We start from the raw sequence: 26654 nt of genomic DNA, 5'->3' as shown, positions 1-26654 counted from the left end.
CTCAAAATCGTTCTAGAAATACTTTATTAATTTACAATACTAATGTATTGTTATTTTATTTAACGTGAGTTAAGTTTAATTTCTTTAAAAAAAAAAATAAATAAATAAAAACTATGAATGTGAACCACACATGTATGTCTAACTTACATTTAGTAAACTTATTGAAAGTACTTTGGAAAGATGCTGGTGATTCTCTTGGAAAATATGGTAACTTTTCCTGGGCTGATACTAGTCTTGATATTAAAGAGCATCTGCTCGCAGCATAGATTCATACACAATCTTAATGTTTGACTGTTTGGCAGTACTCTAATGTGATTTCCAGACCTAAATGTTTAGATTTTGAGGTGTTTATTAAGGGTTTGATGGATTTAGGATCATTGTCAAAGAAAGTGTTCATGCACAGCAAAAAATCCAGAGTGAAATTAACTCTCCTGGGAGTACATGTGAGACCACACTCAAGAGTGTGAAAAGTGTTAAAATAAGAGTGTTAAATTAACACTGACGCGGAGTTAAAGTTAATGAGATAATTAAGTGATTAATTGGAGTGATGATTGACCATTATTGAAGACATCTGATATTAACGAGCAGAATCACCAAAGATGAAAATCACAATTTTTATGTCACCATTATTGTGGTCAGTGTTTGCTTTAGTTGGGCTTTGGGTTTTGATTAACATTTTGTTTTTATTTTTTTCTTTCATTGAAATGGTCAGGGCTCACTCACTGAACCATGAAAACACCTGTGAATGGAGAAAATTATGAACCTCAAACACTGAAAGTGATCTTTATTGGTTCTCTGTGTGTTGACTCTGTGTAGTTTGACTGTATCATGAAGCTCATGTGAGGACGCTGAACATCTGCTGATGGAGCTGCTCTATTCTGAGAGGAACAGAATCACTCAAATATGAGTTTGATTGTTTGACTCTTTATTCTCTGAAAGCAGTCAGTTGAGTCGGACTAATGAAGAGATGAGGTTTGTTCACACTGAGACTCTCAGCAGTCATACTGACCTTCTGAATGTTTGAATCAACTGTTTACTGCTTTGCATGAGACTTAACAGGGAGAGTAAAAAAAAATTGAAAATAAGTATTTTTTGTTTCAAGATGAAAAAGCGGAGACTTGTAGTGTTTAATGCTGAATTTGCTACAAAAAAAAATCTTTGTGTTGTTTGTCATCCTCCCTTCAGCAGCTGCAGTATCTCTCAGCTGTATCAGTGCAGTCACTGTGAATCTGACTGATGGAGGTTTTTGTATGACTCTTTATCACTGTGTGAACATCTTTACTGTTGACGTAGTGGTAACTCTGACAGTAATAATCTCCTGTATCTTCAGTCTGGACTCCACTGATGGTGAGAGTGAAATCTCTTCCAGTATTTGCTGTTCCACTGCCACTGAATCTAGATGGAGTTCCTGACTGGAGGGTGTTTATCTGATATATGAGGAGTTTAGGAGCTTCTCCAGGTTTCTTCTGATACCAGTACATGTGACTGTAGCGTATCCCGATGTCAATATTACACTCTATTGTAGCTGCTTGACCCTGTTTCACAGTTTTAACTTCAGGTTGAGTCAAAGTGACTCCTCTGGATTCTGAAGAAAAGAAAATGAAGTCAATTAGTGTTTAAAACTACATCATATACTTCTACAAGAACAGCAACACCAGCGTCAAATTGTTCATATCTTACCTTCAATAAGTGCTGCAATGGTCCAGATGAGGATGAGGATGTTGTTCATTGTAGTTGTTTTGTCTTGTGTGATGATGAAGATTGTGTTGTGTTCTGCTCTCAGTCATGAAGTGTTAAACTCACAGCACTATAAACACTCTCAGAGCACTGAAGCATGTGCTGACGATGCAAAGAAGGGGGTGTTGGCTTTTGCTGATACCTATTTAAATAAGCTTCTGATTAAATGAGGATTTTTCATTTTCATTGCTTTTTAATGTAAACACACAATAAATCATATAGGCATATGACTGTAAACAAAAGGTGATGTATATGTATATATCAGTAAGTTGAATTTGTATTTTGTTGTTGTGTTAAGTTGAATTTTCATTCATATTATGTGTGTTCAGTCATTTAAACCAGCTTTAAAAACAACTACTTTCAGACTCACCTTTCAGAACAAGCATGTAATGAATCAGTTGTGAGTAACTTCACTGTCAAATCCAGCAGCTGTTCTAACAAACACTTTTAAGTTAACTACTTACTTAAGAACTGGTATTTCTGTGGCTCAGCGGTAGAGCATTGTGTTAGCAGCACAAACGGTTGGGGGTTCAATTCCCAAGAAACACACATACTGATAAAAAAAAAAAAAGTGTGTCCTGAATGCACTGTAAGTCACTTTGGATAAAACTGTCTGCTAAATGCATAAATGTACTTAATGTCTTAACTGTAAAATCTAGTAATTTGCACTAGTATACACATACTATTTCTTACTTACTCAGAAAATCCAATTTATGATACATTGATTGGATTGAATGTCATTTTGTCAAGGTAAAAATAGTTTTTGAGGTCGGGCAATTCTTAATAGACGTTTCACTCATTTCCTCACTTCTGCTGTTATCTTTCTTTAGATGCATTACTCATTTCCCAAAGTCATCTTGAAAATTGAATTGTCAATAAAACTGAAGAATTTGAGAGAACATCACATAAGCTGACTTCTTACATTGTTGTTGATTTTCCTAAAATGTTTTTGTCTGAACTTGTTTTCACATTTTATATTTATTCATGTTTTAATAGTCATGCAGTGTATATTTTGGTGCAGTGATGTAACTCAGCACAGAGAGCGCACTAGTGTATGTCTGGATTATGCTGCTGTGTTTCTATATACAGCATTTCATCACTCCTCAGTGTGTTTGTAGTTTGTTCATATGAGCTGCTTGTTTTCATTTTACCTAATATCGATTCTTCAGAACTGTGTAGATTTGTCTTGTTTCCTGCAGAGGGGAGTAGCATCTGCCTGCAAAACCGGAGGCTGCATTTTCAGGAACGCAGTCCTAGGACCGCATTTCTAGGACCCTAGGTTTTTAGTGATAGCGCCACCTACCGAATTAGAGGACCAGCGAAGATGGCTGACAGTCAGAGTGTGAGTTTCAAATGTGAATATATTTTTATTTGTTTAACATTAAAAACAATTGTGATGCATTTCATTGGAAAGTTAACGTAGCCGAAGTGATCGTGATTTGCTAAATAGTCTTGAATGCATAGCCATCATATATTATCCTCTAATGCTGTAAAATGAATTGTTAGCATGATAAGCCTGTGTTGAATTACTGGCAGCACAATAAACTGTAGCACGTTCGTTGTGAAAGCTTGTTAATTACTTATTGTTTTTCCATTTTAATTAAGTTAAAATAATCGTAATGTTTTAAATGTCACGTGCTCATTCATCCTGTTTAACATTACCCCAGTATACATGTTATGAGTACGTCTCTTCATTTTGACATGGTTTTATAATGTTGTTTGAGACATATGACATTTTAATAGTCAGACATAACAGAGAGGCCATCATAATAATTGACTGTTAAAATGCCACGTGTTAGATTGTGTCATTTACTGTATACTGTACTCTATATGAAGTGTTTTCAAGGACTCAGCTCAGGGCAGGCAATATTATGACAAAAGATAAATAAATAAATTGGTCAAGTATTGGAATTGTTTTTACACAATGTCCAATATATCCTTTTTTTAAGCGTTAACAGTATTTCTGTTAACCTGTGATTATGTTCTCCATTTACTATTTCAGTGAAGTGGAAGAATTTAATAGGGTGATAGAGAAACAACTGAGAAAAGAGGTGAGAGCATCCAGGTGGTAGGTAGTGCTGCTGCATACATCACAACGTGTGCTTTAAATATTTAAAGTCGTCAATAATATGTTATTTCTATTCAGATTTCTTGCATCTCTCTCTATTATTTTTTTTCTCAGTTCACATGGGCTTTATTGACATGAATGTTTCAAGAACCTTTGTTCCCACAACATGAAAATAAAAAATTTCTAAATCTTTAAACAGTATGCAATAATAGTATTATGAACATTAATTGGTATGAAGATTGATATAATTATTTTTGGATCGTATATGCGTGTGCGCTCTGTGGTAACTAAGATCTTTTAAATATGAAATTTTAAATTAGAGAGTAGAACATGTTCAACTAAATGTTCCTTATTTCATTCACTTCTCTCTCTTTCTGTCTCTTAGGAGTCAGTGAAGACGTCGTCCATGAAGTTCTTTCTATGTGGTTCACGTCATGAACAAATTTGTTTTTGTGTGTGTTCAAGTTCAACTGTAATATATCCTTGACTATACCATGATTCCTTGTTTATTTTATTTGAGTTATTATATTATGCTACTTAGACCCAATAATTATTCAACATTCCTAGGAACCAGGTTTAATTGCAATAAAGAAAGTAGTATTTGGGTGTAATAAAACTTTTTAAAAAACTCTAAAATTCTAATGTAGTTAAAACTGGGTGGAAATACTGCCTTAGTGGCACTTTTTTTAGTCCTCCAAAACTAGGGTCCTGGAAATGCGTTCCTGGGACTGAGGTTCTCCGGCTCGGTAGGTGGCGCTGTCACAAAAAACTAGGGTCCTAGAAGTGCGGCCCTACAACTGCGGTCCTGAAAGTGCAGCCTCCGGTATTGCAGACAGATAATATTGGCAGAGGGAGCTGGAGGCATAAATCAATGTGCTTAAACATGATCTGGAAATGACATCAAACAAACCTGTGAAACTGCTGTTAAAAACAAACCAGATGAGTTCATACATAATTATACAATACCTATATTATTATATTATTGGTAACACTTTACAATAAGGTGTCATTTATTAACATTAGTTAATGTATTAACTAACATGAACAAACAATGAACAATGCATGTATTACACTATTCATCTTTATTAATGTTAGTTAATGAAAATACAGTTGTTCATTGTTAGTTCATGTTAGTTCACAGTGCATTAACTAACGTTAACAAACACAACTTGTGATTTTAATAATGCATTAGTAAATGCTGAAATTGACATTAACTAAGATTAATAAATGCTGTAGAAGTATTGTTCATTCTTAGTTCATGTTAACTAATGTTGTTAACTAATGAACCTTATTGTAAAGTGTTACCATATTATTATATATTATATAGTATTACAGATGGAGGAGTTTGAGACACTTAATCAGTTCCTGAAGGAGGATGAGGAGCAGAAGAGAGTCAAAATTCAGCAGAACACCATCCTTAGTGATGACTGACAAACAAAGAAACAAAGAGGGAGAAGAAGACGAGACGAGAGACGAGTCTCCTTTGACCAGGTGACAAAATGAAAGTAAAAGCAAGGATAATATGTTGAGAGTTTAAATCTATGCCTGGACTTTGAAGAGGCAGCATAGTGTGGTAAGTTCAGAACTTCTTTATGTAACCACATAGATATGTAAAAATAAGTTAGTAATGGTAATTTTGATGCTAAGTTATTGTGAATTTAAAGATATTTTGTTGCCAGAATAATTTTAAACTTTTAAACTGTACTAATTTTATTATATCATTATCAGACAATATCAATAAAACAATGATTGTTGATTTTCTTGCACAAATGCCAGAATATGAGATGCTTGTTAATAGTCATGATGTGCCCGTAAAATAAATAAATAAATAAAAAAAACTATAGATATATATCTGCAGTTTTTACCTTTGTTTTAGTTTACAGTATAAAAGGAGGAGATGGGGAGGAGGAGGGATGCTGAAAGAACTAACAAACGAAGTGGTAAGAGGCTATCTTTATACTTGGATGTTAATTGGAAGATTAGATTGACGTACTCCTCCCGAAATTATGTTAATAACTTCACATCATTACAATCAATATCAGTCTTGTATTTCAGAAGAGAACAAGTCAGTCTTTTATTATGATCATCATGTTTTAGGTGTAACATATGATCCCTGTCAATCAAACTGAACAGAGTGCATTCAGTCACATCTGCTTTCTGCCCAGAAAGATGTTTTAAATATTTCCATAATGAGAATGTGCTTCAATCTGCTTTTCATAAGTAATATATTTTGGGGAAAAAAAACATATATTTTTATTTTATATATCACATTAATTCACTACCACATAAATACGTTATAGCTATATGTGCCATAAGTTATTGTGTGTTCTAAGTGTCTAAGTGTATTCTTACAATGTATAAACTTCTAATGTATTATTAAAAACAAAATTGTCAACTACACTGTAAAACCCAACAGTTAAGTTAACTCAAACCGTTTGAGTAAACCGATTGCCTTAAAAACCTGACAAGTTAGGTTAACTCAAACCGTTTGAGGAAACTTATTGTCTTAAAATATTTAAGTTTTTTAAAACTAACAGTTATGAGTACTCTGAACTTATTTCAGCTGAGTTCACTAAATAAGATATATGCCCAACAAGTCACGGTAACTCAAACCGTTTGAGTAAACCGATTGCCTTAAAAACCCAAGTTAGGATAACTCAAACCATTTGATGAAACTTATTGTCTTAAAACTTTTACGTTTTTAAATCTAACAATTATGAGTGCACTGAACTTATTTCAGTTGAGTTCAGTTAATTGATTAATTAAGTGCTGATTGAGCATTAGTGATGAACACCTGCTGTTAACAAACAGAATCGCTGACAGAAAGAGAAACACAAGAACAACAACTGACTTTAGACACATGCTTAGATGAAATCAACTGAAATAAAATACATTAAATCTCAAGATCTGATTAAACAACCCCACAAACAGCATCACCAGCTCCACTTATTAATAATCAGACTGACTTTATTTCTGTCAGACATCTACAGAAGATCTTATTGAGAATTAACTAAGGTTTAGATGTTGATTTATTGTTTCATTTGAAGTAACCATGTTAGAGATCAGTGTCTGCTTTAGTTGGGCTCTTGACCCTTGACTTATGTGTTGGTAGTTTTTTTATTTTTTTTCTCTGGCTGTTGTAACTATGTGTTTTTCAAACATGTTTGCTATAACTCAAAAGCCCAGAGGAAATGATCAGTAGTTGGTTGTTATATATTTATAATGACAATCATCTATTAGTGAGCTGATCTCATTGAGAATAAACACAACTCATTGTGTGTCTAACCTCTGATTAAATTAATGTATTGATTATAGTAAAAGCGATTCTAAGAGCCACTGGTTCTGTGACAGTCAGTTAATATAAAGGACTTTCTGAACAGTTTGTCCACAAAAAGTTTTAATCTACGGAAGCAACTAGACTCACACAGACATCAAGAATCAGCTTGTGAACCTCAACAATGGTGACCATTAAAAAAATATAATAATAATAATTTTGCAATGCATGCTGGGTACTAGCATAGTACAAAACTCATCCATGGCTCCCAGCATGCATTGCTGCATTATTTTTTATTTTTTTTATTTTTTAATGGTCACCATTGTTGAGGTTCACAAGCTGGTTCTTGATGTCTGTGTGAGTCTAGTTGCTGCCATAGATTAAAACTTTTTGTGGACAAACTGTTTGTAAAGTCCTTTATATTAACTGACCGTGACAGAACCAGTGGCTCTTAGATTCGCTTTTACTATGTTCATTCAATCAGAATTTAGACACGATGAGTCTATGTTAAATCTCTATGAGATCAGCTCACTAATAGATGATTGTCATTATAAATATATAACAACCAACTACTGATGACTTTCTCTGGGCTTTTGAGTTATAACAAACATGTTCAAAGAACACATGGTTACAACAGCCAGAGAAAAAAAGAAAACAAAACTACTAACACAGAAGTCAAGGGTCAAGAGCCCAACTAAAGCAGACACTGATCTCTAACATGGTTACTTCAGTTGAAACAATAAATCAACATCTAAACCTTAGTTAATTCTCAATAAGATCTTCTGTAGATGTCTGACAGAAATAAAGTCAGTCTTGTTATTAATAAGTGGAGCTGGCGATGCTGTTTGTGGGGTTGTTTAATCAGATCTTGAGATTTAATGTATTTTATTTCAGTTGATTTCATCTAAGCATGTGTCTAAAGTCAGTTGTTGTTCTTGTGTTTCTCTTTCTGTCAGTGATTCTGTTTGTTAACAGCAGGTGTTCATCACTAATGCTCAATCAGCACTTAATTAATCACTTAATTACTTAACTGCAATGTATATCTTATTTTACTGAACTCAACTGAAATAAGTTCAGAGTACTCATCACTATTAGTTTTAAAAAACTTAAATATTTTAAGACAATAACTTTCCTCAAACGGTTTGAGTTAACCTAACTTGTCAGGTTTTTAAGGCAATCGGTTTACTCAATCGGTTTGAGTTACCCTAACTGTTAGGTTTTACAGTGTAGAGTGCTGTACAGTGACGACAGACAAGAGTATAAGAATGGACACTCATATGTCAAGCTTGATGAGGATATTGTCAAAGGTAAACTAAATTCTAATGAATATCAATACATCATGGATGCAAAACTGTTATTGGCTAATTTTATATCAGTTATTTTTCTCTTTCACAGATCCTGTGATAAAGCAGTCTTCAAATACTACAGTGTCTGAATTGCAAGCCCTTAGTTACAAAACATGCCAGTCGTACTGAAAGAAGTGACCTCGTCCCACCGGCTCCCTCTTGGTCAGTCGTCACTCTTCTTCTGCCACAGACTTGCAGGCCGTCTGCTGCGCTCCAACCCTCCACCTCTTTGGCTGTAGTGAGTTTTTCCCGTCGGGTACACCACGGTCCTCGGTCACACCAGCATCACTCCAGTCCTCGGGTACTCCGGCTCCACCAACGATGCTCGTCCCTGCGGCTGTGCCCAGGTCTCCGGAACCTGCGACAACGCTCAGCTCCATCGGCCCTCCATCTGTGCCTTCGGGGTCCACCAGCTCTGTCTCCATCAGTCGGCCCCCAGATGTCGGCAGCCACACCATCTACATCTTGGCTCCTCCCTCCCTCGACTCTGCCGTGTGTTGTCATCACTAGGATGCTCTGGGTCTGTGCCATGTGCCAAACACCATCTAAGCCGCCAGGGCATCATCGTCATCCTCTCATCACCATCCCTTCGCCACATTCTTCCATCATCCCACACCTTTGCCTCTCATCATCCCTACACCATCTCGTCCACCTCCAAAACCCCATCCGTCCCTCCCTATTCTGCTGCTTGAACTTTATCATCTTCATCTTCAGTCTTTGCACACACATCTATTAACTTCTGCACTTAGTTTTTCAGTCAATTTTTATTTATTTTTTCTTCAGAAAATTGCATTGTAATTTATTTATTCATTGATGTAAAATTCTGTACTTTTCAGTAATACAGTTATAACTGAAATGTTCTACAAATTGATAAGATAGCTCTGCCATAGAATTTCAGTCTTTTTTCATTTATTATGTTTTTTGTATAATGTTTTAAAATGTATTTGAGTATGTTTGTAGTAATATAAATATACTATAAACATACTTGTATTTCAAGTGCATTTTTAATACATTTAATAGTGTTTTTTTTTTCACCAAGGTATATATGCTGCTGTACTTTTTTTTTAATGTACTTTATGACTATTTGTAATGTACACAACAATATATAATACATTAAAGTTTTCTAGATATCAAAGTGTGTACGTGTGTGTATATACTGAAAAAAGCAGCTTTATAATATATTAGTAGTGTAATGCTAATGCATTTCTAATGAGTGGAAATACAATTGAAATGTACTTAAAGTACATTAAAACAATGCTTCTAAACTGTAGTTCATGAAGTATTAAAAGTACATTTTAAATGTATTTTAGGAAATACACTTAAATTGCACTAAATATACTTAAAGTGGTTCCATTTGAACACAATTTCAATATATTAAATATATTGCAAATAGATTAAAATCGAACTTAAACATCGTGTAGACATCGGAAATTCAAATGCAAAAGGAATTGCGATTTCATTTGAGTTTTGGCAGGTTACATGCGCGATGCAGAGAGAGTGAAAAACCAAATGTGGTCATTAATATTGCTATTGAAATATGACAGGCTCATAACTCGTAAGACATGGGAAATACAGTTGCAAATGGACTTTGCTTTTTCATTTGAAATGTGGCAGTCACTGTGCGTTCGCGAGATTTGCAAGATTTGCAATTGCATTTGGATTATGTCACAATTTATGCGCCCACATGTGGAAAACGCAATTGAAAATACAATTTGCAATTGCTTTTGAAAATAGTCCGGAAAATCATTCCATAGGTTTTTGTACGACTGTTTCATTAGAAAATATATATGAAATATATATGAAATGTCATAAAAATCAATAATCACAAACCAAGAATCATTCGTTCCGACACTAATTGTGTAAGAATGTAAATCTTTCTGTGGGTCAAATGGAAAGCATCACGTCCAGACAGCAGAAGTGACTGAATGCAGTCTGTTCAGCTTGATTGACAGATCATATATTACACCTAAAACATGATCACATTAAAAAAAAAAAACTGACTCAGTCTCTTCAGAAATACAAGATTGATGTTGATTTTCATGACATTGTGTTTATATGAGCAGCTGCAGTATCTCTCAGCTGTATCAGTGCAGTCACTGTGACTCTGACTGACGGAGGTTTTTGTACGACTCTTTATCACTGTGTGAACACTGGATCATTGTGGTAACTCTGACAGTAATAATCTCCTGTATCTTCAGTCTGGACTCCACTGATGGTGAGAGTGAAATCAGTTCTGGATCCGCTGCCACTGAATCTAGCGGGAGTGTTTGACTCTCTTTGGTTTGCTGAATGAATCAAGAGTTTAGGAGCTTCTCCAGGTTTCTGCTGATACCAGGCCATACAAGTATATGAACCTACACAGCCATTGCTCACTACTGTGTTTGTTTTGCAGTTTATAGTGACTGATTCACCAATCTGAACTGTTTTTACAGAGGGAGTCTGAGTCACAGTCACTTGTCCACTGAAACCTTTTTAGAAACAGAGCAAGAGACATCTTAAAAAACAGGATCTATGTGTAAATGCCATTGTTCATAATATCATAATTACACTATCATCAAAACTTTACCTTGTATAAATATGCAGAGTGTCCAGATGAGGATGATGATGTTGTTCATTGTAGTTGTTTTGTCTTGTGTGATGATGAAGATTGTGTTGTGTTCTGCTCTCAGTCATGAAGTGTTAAACTCACAGCACTATAAACACTCTCAGAGCACTGAAGCATGTGCTGATGATGCAAAGTGTCTCTATGTAAATGCTCTTCATACACAGAACAGGCAGTATGTTCAAGTCCTGCAAAACAATAAGTTGTAATACTTTATGATGAATATGAGCTACAGAAATTAGACAGACACTCTCTACAATGAGTGTTTGATTATTTCACTGAGTTGATAATAAACCTAATAATATTAAAGATCATCTGCTTTCTACACGCATATAGATTTATACACATAAATCAGTTTCACAAAACTGAAAACTGAAGTGATATTCCTATTGATTATGATCTGATTGATTATGTTGTGTGTAAGTCTTGTAAATTAATTGTGTTTTTAATGTTTGGCTGTCAATCTTTCAGTATTCTTTTGTTGTTTTGAGAGTTAAATGTTTAGATTTTGAGGTGTTTAATGATGGTTTAGTGTTATAGTGTTTTTTGTTTATGAGATATTTATTAGATTAATATTGATCTGATTAATATTTATAGAAGTCGAAATAAAAGCACAGATGGGTGAAATGTTATGTAAACCTATAGATTAAAAACTTAACAGCTGTTTCAACTATACTGGATATTATTTAATCAAAATTCTGTTAGCAAATAAAATAATATTTTATCTTTGTCTTTGACTCATTTTTTTTTTCTTTTTTGATTTTAAAAAGGTCACAGGCTTCATTTATAAAATACATGTACGATCAGATCCTAAATGATGTAGGATTCATCCTAAAAGTGAGGAACAAACTGGGATTTTCAAAGGCAAAGATGATGTGAAATTATGTGAAAATAGTTTTATCTGTACAAAAGAGCAAAAGAGGTCAATCAGGACCTCACAAAGTAGCTGGTAGTCTGATTTCGTTCGACTGGGCTGTCGATCTAGGAAGTTTCGTACCTCGGGACCGGACGTTGCTCTAAGGAGGTACAACCTGTCTCTGTCAGTCACATGAGATCTCATTTCTAGATAAAAGTCGATATCTTTCAGATGAGCCTCGATGGTGTGGCCCTCTGTGGAGTTCGGGTTGAACTGGCTGATGTTTTTAAACAGCTTGTCGAGGTCTTTGACAGTCATCCCAAGTGCAGCTCCAAGGTCTGCTTGGATGGGGGGTTTACTTTCGTTGACAGGAAAGAGTTCTGTGGCGAAGGCAGGTGAGGTTGTGGCCCTTCGCTTCTTTCGTTGCGTACCAGTTCTTGGACGTAGAACTCGGCTCTGCTCAGCAGTGGTGAGGCTGAGAGATGTTTCCCTTACCTTGGCTCTTGTTTCTGCTCATAAGCATGTTTGAGTTCTTTTCTGACCATATGGAGCTCATGGTTGGTATCGTCTAGTTGTTGGGTCAGATTGTCCATTTCAGTTCTGTACCTTTCAAGGTGGTCTTTCAAGGTACTGATTTCAGCATTCTTGTTACTGATGTCATTCTTGGCTTTCTCTAGTAGCTGTTCGGCATACTGGAGTCTGTTTACCAGGTCTTTCTGGACAGCTTTTGCATGTTGTTGGTCAAGCTTAGCTGCTGTCAGGGCTGCTTGGAGCTCCTTAACTTGATCCGTTGTTTCCTGCTCCCTCTCGTTGGGTGCTTTGGGTTGATCTTGAACTTTCACTTCCAGCTTGTTTATGCGGCGTTGAGCACATGTCAGCTCCTCTTGAAGATGGGTGATGTGCTTGTCGCTGAGCTTCAGCTGGGTCGTGAAGGCATAGCTTAGGGAGCTGGTGATTTTGACTAGCTCCTCGTGGTTGGTGTTCTGGCTCGAATCTTGTGTCAGAAATCTTCTCAGAATTAGGATTATTATTAAAAATAATAACAGTTCAAGGGTCTTGGGGGTGAGGCTGTCTGTCGTGCCTCTCAGCCAAGTGTTCCCATCTTCCCCTTGGGCAAAGGGGGCTGCAGTCTGCGGCATGTTAGCACGCTGGGGAGAACAGAGACTGACACAGATCTGTGTGGAGTAGAAGCCTATGTGTGGTGGGACAACTAAGTGTTGTGTCAGTGATTTTGAACCACTAGTGTAGTGTGGTGATGACTGTGCTGGTCTCAGGGTATCTAGATAGACTAGAGATGTGAAGACTTCATCACTTCTAATGAGGAAGAGGGAAAAGAGAGAAAAAGGTGAAAAACAAATTCAATTAAAGAAACAATTCCTTTTTTTTTTCAAATGAGAAATTCCTTTTTTTTTTCTCAATTAAATGTTATCAAAGAGGCAAACAATATTATTAAATCTCTGTTTTAGACAAAAGAATATAATAATAATTCTGATATCTCTTTCTTAGTCTGACAGGATTGACAACATACACCTTACAGTTGGACCGCTCACCAGGGAGGCTGCGAGGCAACGGTTGCCCAAAACTTCTCTCTATTAAATTGATCTCAGCGTTGGATGAGATGTTAAAATTTGGATTGCGTTTTCAAAGGTGGGGAGGCTAGGAAGAACGAAAGAGTGTTTGATTACAATCAAATTCGTAAGGATGATTCTCCTTTGACAGGATTGTGTATTTCATTCACTTAGAATCGATTGATGGTTCTTACAGGTCCCTACAAATGTGAAAAGTGAAGAGGAAAGAAAGCAGAAGGAAGGAGACAGTAGATTAAGTGGATCGGGTCCACTAGCAAGTTGTTATGCCCGACTACAAGTGGAGCGTTATTTTCAGTTGCTGCACAACTAATAACAAATAAATAAATTTCGGTGAAAGAGATTTGTCTCTCTAATTTATTTGAACTCGTAGTGAGGATAACAATGTCTCCTATTAAGGCTCAGGTTTGTCGTTCCCAAGCTAGGATACACAGAGAAAAGAAAATGGTAAGACAAAGTAAACTTGAAAAGTAATAAATGGGTAAAATAAGCAAAAATGAAATTAAATAAAGGATGAACTCTTTAGTTTTAGTAACTAAAAATAGTGGCTAAATGTATAACCAAAACAGGAAGAATGAGGGGTAAAACGCAATAAAGTAATGAGTATAAGTCTAAATAGAATCTATTGATATGGGTAATAAATCAATTAGGTAGAATAAGTTTAAAACTTTCAAAGTTCAAGGCTTATTTGTACCTAAAATGATTAGGCCCAAACGAGAATACTGGAAGTAATGATCATATGAAATGATCTGAAGGGAAATTTGAATGATTACAAATAAATTTAATGTTTTAATCAAATTTGAATTTGGTACAATTAATAATTGTGAACTATTTCCCTTTCTAGTAAAATGTAAATAAGTGGTAAGAAGTGAGAAATTAGATAAACAAGAAAGAGAAAGACCAACAAGTGTATTCGTTTAGATGTTTAAAGAGTTAAACCACTTTGGCTTTTCAAACACACACACTGTATTCAACCACTGGATGCTAATGCTAACTTGTAACCTTTGAGGCTAATGGCTTTAGCATAGGCTTCAATGTAAACACAACCGTTTCGTTAGCTTAGCAAAAGTATGGAGTTTGTTTACAATAGCATCAATGTGCTGCGCGTGCGCAGTTCAGAGTTGCTCCGGAAGTAGGTTAAGACTTCCGTGTCATGCAAGTAACTGTGGCAACTAAAACAAACTCTAGTGGACTAGATTACAATTACAGTTAATGCAGTTATAGTTAGGCATGTTACATGAAATGTCGGCGCATTTCAACACTGTACAAATAACAACACCACTTTTAGTTGGTTCTGCGATGTGGCACTTAAACTCAGTTCGTTCAGAGTTTGATTAAACTATATTCGAATCGCCGCTTCGTGCTGCAGTTGAGGAAAACAGTGATCGGATCATAAAGCCCGTGCCAGTTTCTCTGGACACGTAAACAACAGGTTTCCTTCGCTGTTGGGACAAAGTTAACTTTAACTTTATCAAGCTTATAGCATAGATGATCTGACAATGGAACACGCACTGAAAATCAAACTATGAATAATGAGGCTTTGATCAAATAGACTTGAGGAACACGCTCAAAACTATTCTTTATCCACAAATTTATTTACCTTTTAATTATTGCAGTTTAGCTCCGTTCAACTAACAGTGACTGAGATTCAGGAGTATAGCTATTGAATGACCTGGAACACGCAGGACATCAATTCAGCTATAAAACCAGGCATTACAGAAAAGAGGAATACGCTCCATTTCAACCTTATTGTACGATCTCAGATATTAACGTTAAGTTCACTTTCTGAAGTTGAACAATGGAGAAACGGACTCAGGTTACAGCCTTCTCTGCGTTCATTCATTCAAGCAGGCGCGCGCTGCTGACGTCACACACACACACACACACACCCTAGTCTCGCTCAGAAGCGTCTCATCTTTCATTCACAGCAATGGAAAAGATTAAATAACTTGGTTTATGCTCACAATTTAGATTAATCTGCCCGCATTCTCCACCATTATTATGTAGGGTTTGATACATAAATATAATTTTAATTTAGCTCAAAGGGAATCATTTATGATTTTATAGGGAATTTGAACAGAATCACCGTTTTGCGGCTGATCACTGAGTCTTCAGCGATTCATTGAACGAGCCGTATAACATCAACTCTGCACTGGATATTAAAATCCAAAATATAGTGAAAACACTATTAATAAGCACAGTAACAAGATCGGCAGATTAAGACATTAACTTGTAAGCACAAAACACAAGATACGTCTCTTTTGAATATAAATAAGACTTTATTTATATAAACCTAAGACAAACTAATCTAACATGAACACACGCATTCACACATTCACACGTTGCAGAAAGAAAGTGATGAGTTTAGAGAATGAGAATGTGAAATCCCAAGTTTATAGCAATATGTGCTATTGCATAGACCTGAACAAACCATCAATCACTTAATTAACCCTCGCATTGAGTTTCTCAATGAGGCTAACATTTATATTAAATGCACCAGTTCAGTTAGAATCTGGAGTTGTTTTACTTGCGTTGCCTTTGTGTTACAGGGATTCCTTTCTGTCGTCGTCGTTGCAGGAAAGGGGTTTTCCCGAGTTGGTGATTGGCTGGAAGTTCAGTAGTCTTTGAAGTGAGGTCTTGGGAAGCCAATGGTTGGGCGATGGCTGAGGATGGTCTTGGAGTCCGTTGCTGGTTGAAGTTTGAAGCGGGTGCAGTCGGAGCTGGACTTTGCGGCAAACTTAACTTTTGAACACGAGACTCAACGGAAAGAAAAGAAACTAAAGTAAAAGAATAAAATGAGAAACGAGACTAGGTGGGTTTTCTTCTCATCGTGGTGTTAGGTAGCAACTGGCCTGTAGGGCAGAGCACGCTCAAAGAGCGCTAAAACAGCGTCAAAACGCAGTGGCGAGAAGAAGAGAGAAAGGACGAAAAGAAAAACATTTGATGCTGTCCTGAGGTTTTAAACTCGGCTTTTTGGACACATCCCATCTGGTGTCTTGACCAATTAGATAGGCTATTATCTTAGCTAGGTTGTTCCTTCCATCATAAATCAGCATGTTATCAGTCACATGGTCTGAATTTTACACACTCTTGCTAAGTATAATTTCGGATGTGATTTCTATAACCAGAATATGATACATTTGACAAAGAATCAGTTGGAAGAAACGTTTCAAGCTAGAATTGTCAAACTCATACATACCAAACACGACTAAACCTTAAAGTCATTCAATAGTTATTAAAAAGACATGCATAATTTGTGCTTAAAACATGATAATCTAATGTGTGGGTTATATACATAATATAGTGTTATGCCTAGAAATGTCCTTTTAGGATGATTTTACGTGCATATGAAAAGAAAGTCTCTGTATAGTTCTGTGGAGACCAAAAGACATGTTCTTTGGACAGAGGAATTTCAGTCTGGTTCTTTGTCTTGTATGTGTGGGGGAAAAGTCAATCTAAAGAAGCTCGTGATTTCTCTTGTGGAACACATGTGATGGCCATCTCTTTGACCATTAATCTTGACTATTTACCCCAAATTTGACGATCTCCTTCCTACGTTGGACTTATCAATAAGTGTTCTTTTGTCTTAAATGTTGCAAGCTGTTCTGGAAGAGGCTTGTTGGTTAGGCTTGCTCCAGAAGTCGGAGATAGGAATCTTTACGACGTTGTCCTGTTCTCCAGGAATTTCAGCTCCTCATGTTTCGATGTTCTGATCGAATCTTAGTTTTGTCTGACTCGTTCTGATGCTACACATACAAACCTTTGTGCACATATATACCATCAAAATAATGCAACCTTGTTTATAAAATTGTAAAGATTAAAAATAAGGTAACAATACACAATCAAAGTATCCATTAATATTATTATATGCTTTGTGAAAATTACATCACAGGAATTAATGATTTCCTGAATATGAACACATTTGGATTTTCTTGTCTTCATGTTGATGAGTGATGTACTTCTGAACCATATTTGTGGCCGTTCTGTAGGTTGATGTGTTTGATCACATTGTGCTTGAATTTATAAGGATTAATACATTTGGGGGGGAAACAATTGTGTTTGTATGTGTGCATTGTTTTTTCTTTTCATAAATCGCTCGTAGGGAATTTCTGAAAACTATATGTGTGTCTTTATAAATGAGGCCCCAGAACTCAAGCTCATATTTGATAATCAAATGTCACTCAATGAACCATAAAAACACCTGCAGATGAAGGAAAATTATGCATCTATATTCTCTGAAATGAGTCAGCTGAGTTGGACTAATGGAGAGATGAGGTTTGTTCACACTGAGACTCTCAGCATACTGACCTCCTGAATGTTTGAACCAACTGTTGATCTGTGATGAGACTCAGTGAATGATTCATTCTGATGTGTGTCCTTCAGTATCTGTGTCACTCACAGCTGTTACTGAACCACTCTAGTGGATGTTTTTTTTTTTTTTTTGAATGATGAACTAAACTCACCCATGCTGAAGTTGTGTGTGAAATTCAAATGAGAGAATCAGATCAGCCAGACAATGAATTACTGGCGAGACTCGATCATGAGTCAATGAGTCTATTATAATAATGTGCTTGTGAGGACTGATGATTTACCTGCTGAACAAAAAACTTACTCTGAATCCCTCAGAGCTCCAGTCAAATCCAGACATCAAAATATTATAGAGACAAGGCAAATCTTGGAAGATTGTTAAAGGGGTCATATAATGCCATTTTTGTACAAGCTAATATGATTCTTTAGGGTCTAAATTGAAAGTTTGTAATATACTTTAATTAAAAATTCTCATTAGTATTGTAAGAAAACACTCATTTTACCTGCTCAAAAACAGCTCTGTTTTCAGCACACGGTTTTAGTGCGTGTGTTTTAAATGCTAATGAGCTTTGCTCGCCCGCCCTCTGTTCTGTGGGGCGTTTTGACCTAACACACGTGGAGTGTTGCCTTGACAACAGTTGAGGGTAAGATGTGCTTGCCTATACAAAAGTAAATATGTGATCAGATAACATAACTTATTCTGGCATAATATTGAAAAACATCAATTAGAGTATTTATAGTCTTGGATCATATGCATTTGCAGGATGTAAACAGTATTTTGCAGGTATTGTGTTACCATTAATTTTCATGCAGTTATAACTGTTTTTTATTTATTTAAATTTTTTACATTACTTCTTAACAGACACCGTTATAAACCATCTACAAAAGTAAGCTTAGTGTAGTGTTTTCATGTTAACTTTAATAGCTGCGTACACAGTTTGTAATAACACAATAACCATAACGTTTTGTTCATTATAAACGTGGGATTATTAATTATATTGAGAACGTCGTGAATAGAAAACATGCATGTACCCTGAATGTAAACATTAGCCACATACATCGTGAAGCGTGCTAGCGATTTGCAAAGATTAATATAAAGGTTAATTAAACGTTACACTCACTTCTTCTGGAGGTTCAGCAGGAACACGAATAGTTGGTACCGATTCTTTTTTCAGGAGCAGCTTCTTAGCAAAACCAGCTTCATACTGACCTTCATTTATAAAGCAGTCTGGTGAAAAATGATTCGGTTTTATGACTCTGGATTTTGTAACCTTTGGGTTCTGATCTTAAACGGACCCTGCATGTTGTTTGCTTCTCTGCCTGTTTGCCTTGTGTTTGACCATCACCTGGTTTTGACGACTGTCTGGATTTTCCTTGCTGTTTCTCCTAATAAATTTCTGTACATGGATTCAGACAATTACTCTTTGCCTGCTGCTTCACAACTATATCATGAAAATAAAAAGTCTCTGAAATGTTTGATATGCTGTGTGTCATCCTCTCATCAGCAGCTGCAGTATCTCTCAGCTGTATCAGTGCAGTCACTGTGACTCTGACTGACGGAGGTTTTTGTACGACTCTTTATCACTGTGTGAACACTGGATCATTGTGGTAACTCTGACAGTAATAATCTCCTGTATCTTCAGTCTGGACTCCACTGATGGTGAGAGTGAAATCACTTCCAGATCCACTGCCACTGAATCTAGATGGAGTTCCAGTGTAACGGCTTGTTGCATAATATATGAGGAGTTTAGGAGCTTCTCCAGGTTTCTGTAAGTACCAGGCTAAACGATTACTACTATACACTGTGCTGCTGGTTTTACAGTTTATTCTGACTTCTTGTCCTTGAGCTGCTGTTATTGATGGACTCTGAGTTACAGTATACTGTCCTCTACACTCTGGGAAAAAGGAAAACAGGACACAAATTAGAATAATGTATATTTTACATTTTAAAATAATTAATAATCATTCTGAAAGTTTTACAAACCTTGTGCAAACAGTGTGAGTGTCCAGATGAGGATGATGATGTTGTTCATTGTAGTTGTTTTGTCTTGTGTGATGATGAAGATTGTGTTGTGTTCTGCTCTCAGTCATGAAGTGTTAAACTCACAGCACTATAAACACTCTCAGAGCACTGAAGCATGTGCTGACGATGCAAATTAAACGCGCTCTATTTAGATCATTTACCTGAAGACGGTAGATCACACCACTGATCAGCGGTGAATATGCTGAGCATTAAACATGGACTAACTTACTGCTTAATTCATAAACATTATTAAAAAGATAATTAATTGGTCTCAAAATAAAATAAAAATACAGAGATGATTTAATTTCCTAATAGTATATTTTTATTATTATTTAAAAATGCCTACATGTAAAATTGTGATTTCTGTGAAATAGCAGCTATAAATAATATATGAAGATCATATTAAATGAAATGTGTCAGTTTATGTTAAAATAAATTTAACTCCACATCATACTATCCATCAATGCTTCACTCACATTCACTGGAATTAAAACTATCTGCAGCTGTACACCTTTAAACAAACAGCAACTACACTGTAGAAAGTGAATGTGCTTTAAGGAGGTATTTCTCTCTGATACTACATACTATTCTAGTTTTATTGTTGTAACTTGTTTCAATGAAGATTATGTAACACAGAACAAGAGGATGCTCTTTCAACTTAAATCCATTATGTTGACCCAAGATACAACTTCCAATAAAACTTAGAAAAAAACACATTAAAAATAAACAAGCCTGCTCCATGCTGATTAATGAATCTTGATTCAATCCAAAACGATGATTTGAAGTTATTATATATTTTAAGTTGTAGCAAAGTGAAAATCACAATTGGCAGCGCTACTCTTCAGCACAATGGTAACCACTGTAAAAAAATACAGATCTCTCTCACTTATTACAATCCAGTCTGACTTTATTTGTCTTACATACAAAACTTCTTAATATTTACAGAAGTCAAAATAAAAGCACAGATGAGTGAAATGTTATTTAAATCTAAAAATTCAAAACGTAACAGCTTTTTCAACTATACTGGGCATTATTTAATTAAAATTAAGTTAGCAAATAAAACAACATTTTATCTTTATGTCTTTGACTTACTTTTGCATTTATGAATTTGAAAAGGTCACAGGCTTCATTTTTAAAATGCATATATGATCGGATCCTAAATGATGTAGGATTCATCCTAAAAGTGAGGAACAAACTGTGATTTTCAAAGGCAATAATTATGTGAAATTATGTGAAAATAGTTTTATCTGTACAAAAGAGCATTCATACAAACCAGTACACATACTGTATATACCATCAAAATAATGTAACATTGTTTATAAAAATTGTAAACATTAAAAAATAAATAAAATAAGGTAAAAATAGACAATCACAATATTCATTAATTTTATGCTTTGTGAAAATTACATCACAGGTATTAATGATTTCCTGAATATGAACCCATTTGGATTTTCTTGTCCATGTTGATGAATGCTGTACTTCTGAACCATAAAGTCATATTTATGGCCATTCTGTAGGTTGTGTTTGATTCAATCACATAGTGCTTGTAATTAAAATGAACTGAGATTTATAAAGATTAATACATTTAGAAACTTTTTTTGTGTGTGTGCGCATTGTTTTTTGTTTTTGTTTTTTGTTCTTTTTGATTTTTATAAATCACTCATAGAGAATTTCTGAAAATTATATGCATGTCTTTATAAATGAGGCCCCAGAACTCAAGCTCATATTTGATAATCAAATGTCACTCAGTGAACCATGAAAACACCTGCAGATGAAGGAAATTATAACACAAAACTGTATAGTCAAATTATGAACCTCAAACACTGAAACATTTCCTCAGATCTCTATTGGTTCTCTGTGTGTTGACTCTGTGTAGTTTGACTGTATCATGAAGCTCCTGTGAGGACGCTGAACATCTGCTGATGGAGCTGCTCTATTCTGAGAGGAACAGAATCACTCAGATATGAGTTTGACTGTTTGACTCTTTATTCTCTGAAATGAGTCAGTTGAGTCGGACTAATGGAGAGATGAGGTTACAGTAAAATTTGATTATATTTTCTTGGTATTATCACACCCTCTGCCACTTTTTAACTCCAGCCCCAGACGTCACACTCACCTGAACTCTGATGTGATTCTTCTCAGGTGTTTATTCTCATCAGCCTAATTAGAATGGCCTATTTAATAGTGATGCAAAGTCCAATTCATTTCTGCGAACCGGTTCTTTTCGGACAGATCGGCTCATTGAAAGCAGATTCATCGGTTCCTGGCGTCATCAAGCAATAACGTTTCTACACATTTCTTTACTATCAACACAGTGCCATGTTGTATCATTGAAAAATTTAAATAAGTCATTTGTGTCAACACATACCGGAACATTAAAAAAATAAAGTTATTTGTGTGAAAGCATATTGCTGATTATTTCCATATGTGACCACCCTGCTGCATGGAGTTTGTGTCATAACAATATTAAATTATTTGTATATATTTTGTTATGTATTTAGGTATGTCTATTTCTATTTACATGTGTATATAAGTTAAATTAAAATTACTTTAATGTGTTATAATGAGTTTGCACTGGACAGTCCAGCTGCATTTTCCGAATTCCTGGTGGCGGTTGAGCGAGTAGAGTTACCGTGACAACTGCAGCGCATCCTCAGACAACAAAGAGGACCGCTTGGGCAACCACTAACTCTTGTCTCTGTCTCTCTCATTTATTATTAAGAGAGTACTACAAATTTTGGAGGCACCGCTGGGATGTTTATAGGGTGGTTCATCTTCTTGATCAGCAGAGCCCCACCCTGTAACATTCATACTTACCTACAAGCAGCAGTGTGAAGCAGCTGAGTGAAGTGGTACTGCAAAACTGATTGAACTGTGCATAAGCCTGAGGTACAGTGACTACTAGAGGCAGCAAAAGTCAAGTCAGTGAGTTAAACATCCACTTTCATCATACTGTCAGCCACTGCAGATAAAGATGGATTCACTTCAGAGCCTTCACGAAGAAATAGGTGAACGGCTATGTGCACTAACACGAGGAAAGCTCATTGAACTCTGCCAATTCTTAAAAATCTCTGCAGAGGACACTGAAAACACAAATCGCCTGTCTTTAGTAAACCTCCTCAGTAATCATCTCTTAAGAAAAGAATTAGAAGAGCTGGAGGATGGAGGCATGGCCGAGCTTCTCAGCATCAATGAGAAATTAAGTGATTTGATGATGACTGATATAAATGGAACTGAGCTGAGAACAGAGTTAAGACCACCTGAAAGAGGAGAAAGTTTAGCTCAAAGACAATTGAGACAACTTGGCAATGCATCTGAATCATTGTCTGCCATGTATATAAGCCCTGCTGTGTCACAGAGCATGACAAGAAGACAGATAACGACTGACAATGCACGTGGTGATTCTACATCTGCATTACAGGGACAAATCCCACCAGCACTGTGGCGCAAAGACTTTAAAATTTCAGGCCTCATTGGTGAGCCAGGTCAGAAGGACAGATTGTCATTTTCAAGTCTTCTTGGCGTCAAATAGAGAGTGGGTTAAATAAAAGCTACCTTGAGCAAGATATTATTGATTCAGTCATTCGGCGATCACACCTGGACTTCAGTTACGTAGTTATCTTGAAGGCAAAGCAGACCTCACACTTCCAACATTAAGAAGAATTCTCCGCTCTCACTATCAAGAGAAAATGCAACAGAACTATACAAACAGCTCACTGCAGAGGCCCAGCGTGCTAAAGAAACACCACAAAGCTTTCTCATTCGTGTTCTTGATCTGAGACAGAAAATTCTGTTCGCTTCACAAGAAGATGAGTCTGGCTTAAAATATGACCCGCTTTAGTTCAAAACATGTTCCTCCATACCGTGTTGACTGGCTTACAGAATGACCGTGTTCAGAGTGACCTCCAGCCATTCCTGTCTGACCCCACAATTTCAGATGAAGTGTTGTTGGAGAGATTAAATGTTGCATGTTCCCATGAGACAGAAAGACAAAACAAACGGAAGTCCGAACGCAGTGTTGCTGTGCATGTCGCACAGTTAAATGAATCAAAATATCAATCAAAACAGACACAAGTTGACCTGATGTCGCAACTGCAAAGCTTAAGTAATGAGATAATGCAAATTAAAGAAACAATCCAACAGCCCTCACCTGCTTCTCAGTGTTTTGCGGTCAGTAACAAGGCTCCAGCAATGACGATGACTCGTCAGCCGCTACAAGATTTCTCACAAAGTTACCAGCCAGTAGCAGAGTGGAATAAAGAGCTGCCAAACCAAACATGGGGAATAAGTCACCCAACGCATGAACAACATCAGTATCCACTGCAACTCCACCACCTAAATCACAACAGAACTCACAACAACAGTATATGACATCACAGCCTCACAGTCTGCAACCATGTTCAATGCCATTACAGCAGCCCCTGCTACATCCAACGTCAACACAGTATGCGAATCATCCATCACGATATGCAACCTCACAGCCTCGCCCACCACAGTTTAATTCAGCGCCCCAACAGTATACAGCAACATCGCCACTACCACAATACCCTCAGCAGTTTCGACAGCCACGTCCCCCAAGAACAAGACAGTGCTTTTATTGCCAGCAAAGGGGACCAGAGGAACTATGCACCCATTGTTATTGTTGTGGTAGCAGTGAGCACTTTTCAGCAGGCTGCAGAACCAGAGGTGCAAGATTTCAAAGTAGAACGCCTTTAAACGGAAATGGGTTGCCTCCACGGGACAGGAGTGACCCGAACTGCAAAATGTCCCACCAACGTCCAAAGCAGCACTTTGAGAATGTAGAACAAGAGTTGTCTGAGTTGCCTCCACTTGATCACATTTTAACTGCTTCATGTCAAGTTAACAAATATTCACCTGTCACTTCTCTCGTCGGCAAACAATGTCTGGTAACCTGCTACTTACAAGGACACAAAACTGAGGCGTTATGGGACACAGGTTCTCAAGTATGTATTGTAGATGAACAATGGAGAGACAAGTACATACCTGAAGTGAAATTGAAGAGCGATAAACGCTAAATGATACTCGATGATTTGAAAAGGATCTGAGTGGGTGTGATATAGTGTGTGTAATTGGCTACAGGTGAGTGTGTGATCAATGAAATGTCGCATGGGAAATGTAGTCCAAGGTAACGTGAAGCAGTCTGTGTAGTGTGAGAGTCAATATTATGGAAGGCGACCTCTGGTTGTACTCGGATGGAAGGCCACGGACCGGATTCGTGATATTGTGTCCATTGTGGTCTTTTTAATGTTGAATCCTAAATCATTAACTAGTCTATTTCTTCATGACAATGATTATCGTTTACCATTTTATTGCTAACATTTGGCATAAACATCTTGTGAAGCTTTTAAATGGGTTGATTTGTGAATATTATACAATTTTTCATGCTTGAGTCACATACAGACTTCAACATTCAGCATGCAAACACAAAAATGGTAACAATTAAATTGCATTCGTTTCTACTAATTGTAATAATAACAATTTTATTTGCTCTTTTTGTTGTGCTATTACTGACATAAGACAGCAAATAAAATTGGTGGCAAAAACAACAACAAAAAAAAAAACAACAACAGTAAAACAAAGCAATTGCACAATTTATTCATGCCGCAATGCACTCTGCAAGTCACTACTTCTGAGTAGCCATGTAGTAAATGATCAAGTACCCCTACAGTTCTTTTGTAGCTACTAGAACTCTTGTGTAAATGAGCTATACTAACTAAACATTTGTCAGTACAAATTATTATTCCTATTTCACTTTATTTCGTTTTTTTTTTTTTTAAGGCAATCAGTTTTGCCTAACTAATTTTATTTTAGGAGCAGCACCTGAAAAGGTGAGATTTCCACTACGGCTTAAACGAGACCGTGGAACATTAAAAGCAAGTTCTGAGAAGAGTACGGATGGTGTTGAGATTGATAAGAATGTCCTTTATATACTCAGGAACCTGACTGTGCAATGCTTTGTACACAAAAATTAACACTTTGTATTGGATTTTATAATTTACAGGTAACCGGTGAAGAGATATCAACAATTTTCAACAATGATCCAGTTTTCTGGTATTAGTTAAAAGTCTTGCCGCCAAATTTTGAATATACTGAAGACGAGACGTATACTCTCAGTAGAAGCTTCTGTTAGCGCCCTCACCAGGTAAGGCAACACACATATTATATTTAGAAGCACTGTTTTTAACACTGCCAGTGGCCACAGTATTGTCAATGGTCTTCAAAAAACACTTTCAAGATCAATTGGTCATAATAAGACTACACAATCTTCATATACAGCTGATACAGAATATGGATACGGACATTCATCTATTTGCATATAACATCTCTTGGACACTGGGCATTTACAGATATATATATAAAAAAAAAGAGATCTGTTTGCGTAACATCAAATTCTCTATTGTGGAAACTGCTGTGTTTCTTACAAATTTACCATATTAACTGCAAATTTACAGAAATTTCTGAAATGAGTGCCGTATATGTTTAGTTAGTACAGTGAGGAAAATAAGTATTTGAACACCCTGCTATTTTGCAAGTTCTCCCACTTAGAGATCATGGAGGGGTCTGAAATTGTCATCGTAGGTGCATGTCCACTGTGAGAGACATAATTAAAAAAAAAAAATCCAGAAATCACAATGTATGATTTTTTAACTATTTATTTGTATGATACAGCTGCAAATAAGTATTTGAACACCTGTCTATCAGCTAGAATTCTGACCCTCAAAGACCTGTTAGTCTGCCTTTAAAATGTCCACCTCCACTCCATTTATTATCCTAAATTAGATGCACCTGTTTGAGGTCGTTAGCTGCATAAAGACACCTGTCCACCCCATACA

The 26654-nt window shown here is 36.2% G+C and overlaps 1 protein-coding gene and 3 gene segments (V, D, J or C); 1 reads left to right on the top strand and 3 right to left on the bottom strand.

The window, feature by feature from the left end:
* Window positions 1-26654, top strand: part of LOC131534753 (Ig kappa chain V-III region MOPC 63-like) — a 274184-nt gene that overhangs the window by 134855 nt on the left and 112675 nt on the right.
* LOC131534756 (immunoglobulin kappa variable 1-8-like) lies at window positions 920-2953 on the bottom strand. The segment is given in 2 exon segments: window positions 920-1585; window positions 1681-2953. Coding segments are annotated over 2 exon segments (453 nt in total).
* LOC131534772 (uncharacterized) lies at window positions 11043-13192 on the bottom strand. The gene is made up of 2 exons (XM_058767812.1): window positions 12025-13192; window positions 11043-11215 (listed from the first exon to the last, which is right to left on the bottom strand). The coding sequence occupies exon 1, from the start codon at window positions 13020-13022 to the stop codon at window positions 12375-12377; it is 648 nt and encodes a 215-aa protein (XP_058623795.1). The 5' UTR covers window positions 13023-13192; the 3' UTR covers window positions 11043-11215; window positions 12025-12374.
* Window positions 18401-19872, bottom strand: LOC131534769 (immunoglobulin kappa variable 3-15-like). The segment is given in 2 exon segments: window positions 18401-19672; window positions 19762-19872. Coding segments are annotated over 2 exon segments (363 nt in total).

Source organism: Onychostoma macrolepis, chromosome 25, assembly GCF_012432095.1.
Source record: "Onychostoma macrolepis isolate SWU-2019 chromosome 25, ASM1243209v1, whole genome shotgun sequence".
Lineage (NCBI taxonomy): Eukaryota > Metazoa > Chordata > Actinopteri > Cypriniformes > Cyprinidae > Onychostoma > Onychostoma macrolepis.
Note: the sequence above shows the minus strand (reverse complement) of the source record. Positions and strands in the feature narration are given on the sequence as shown.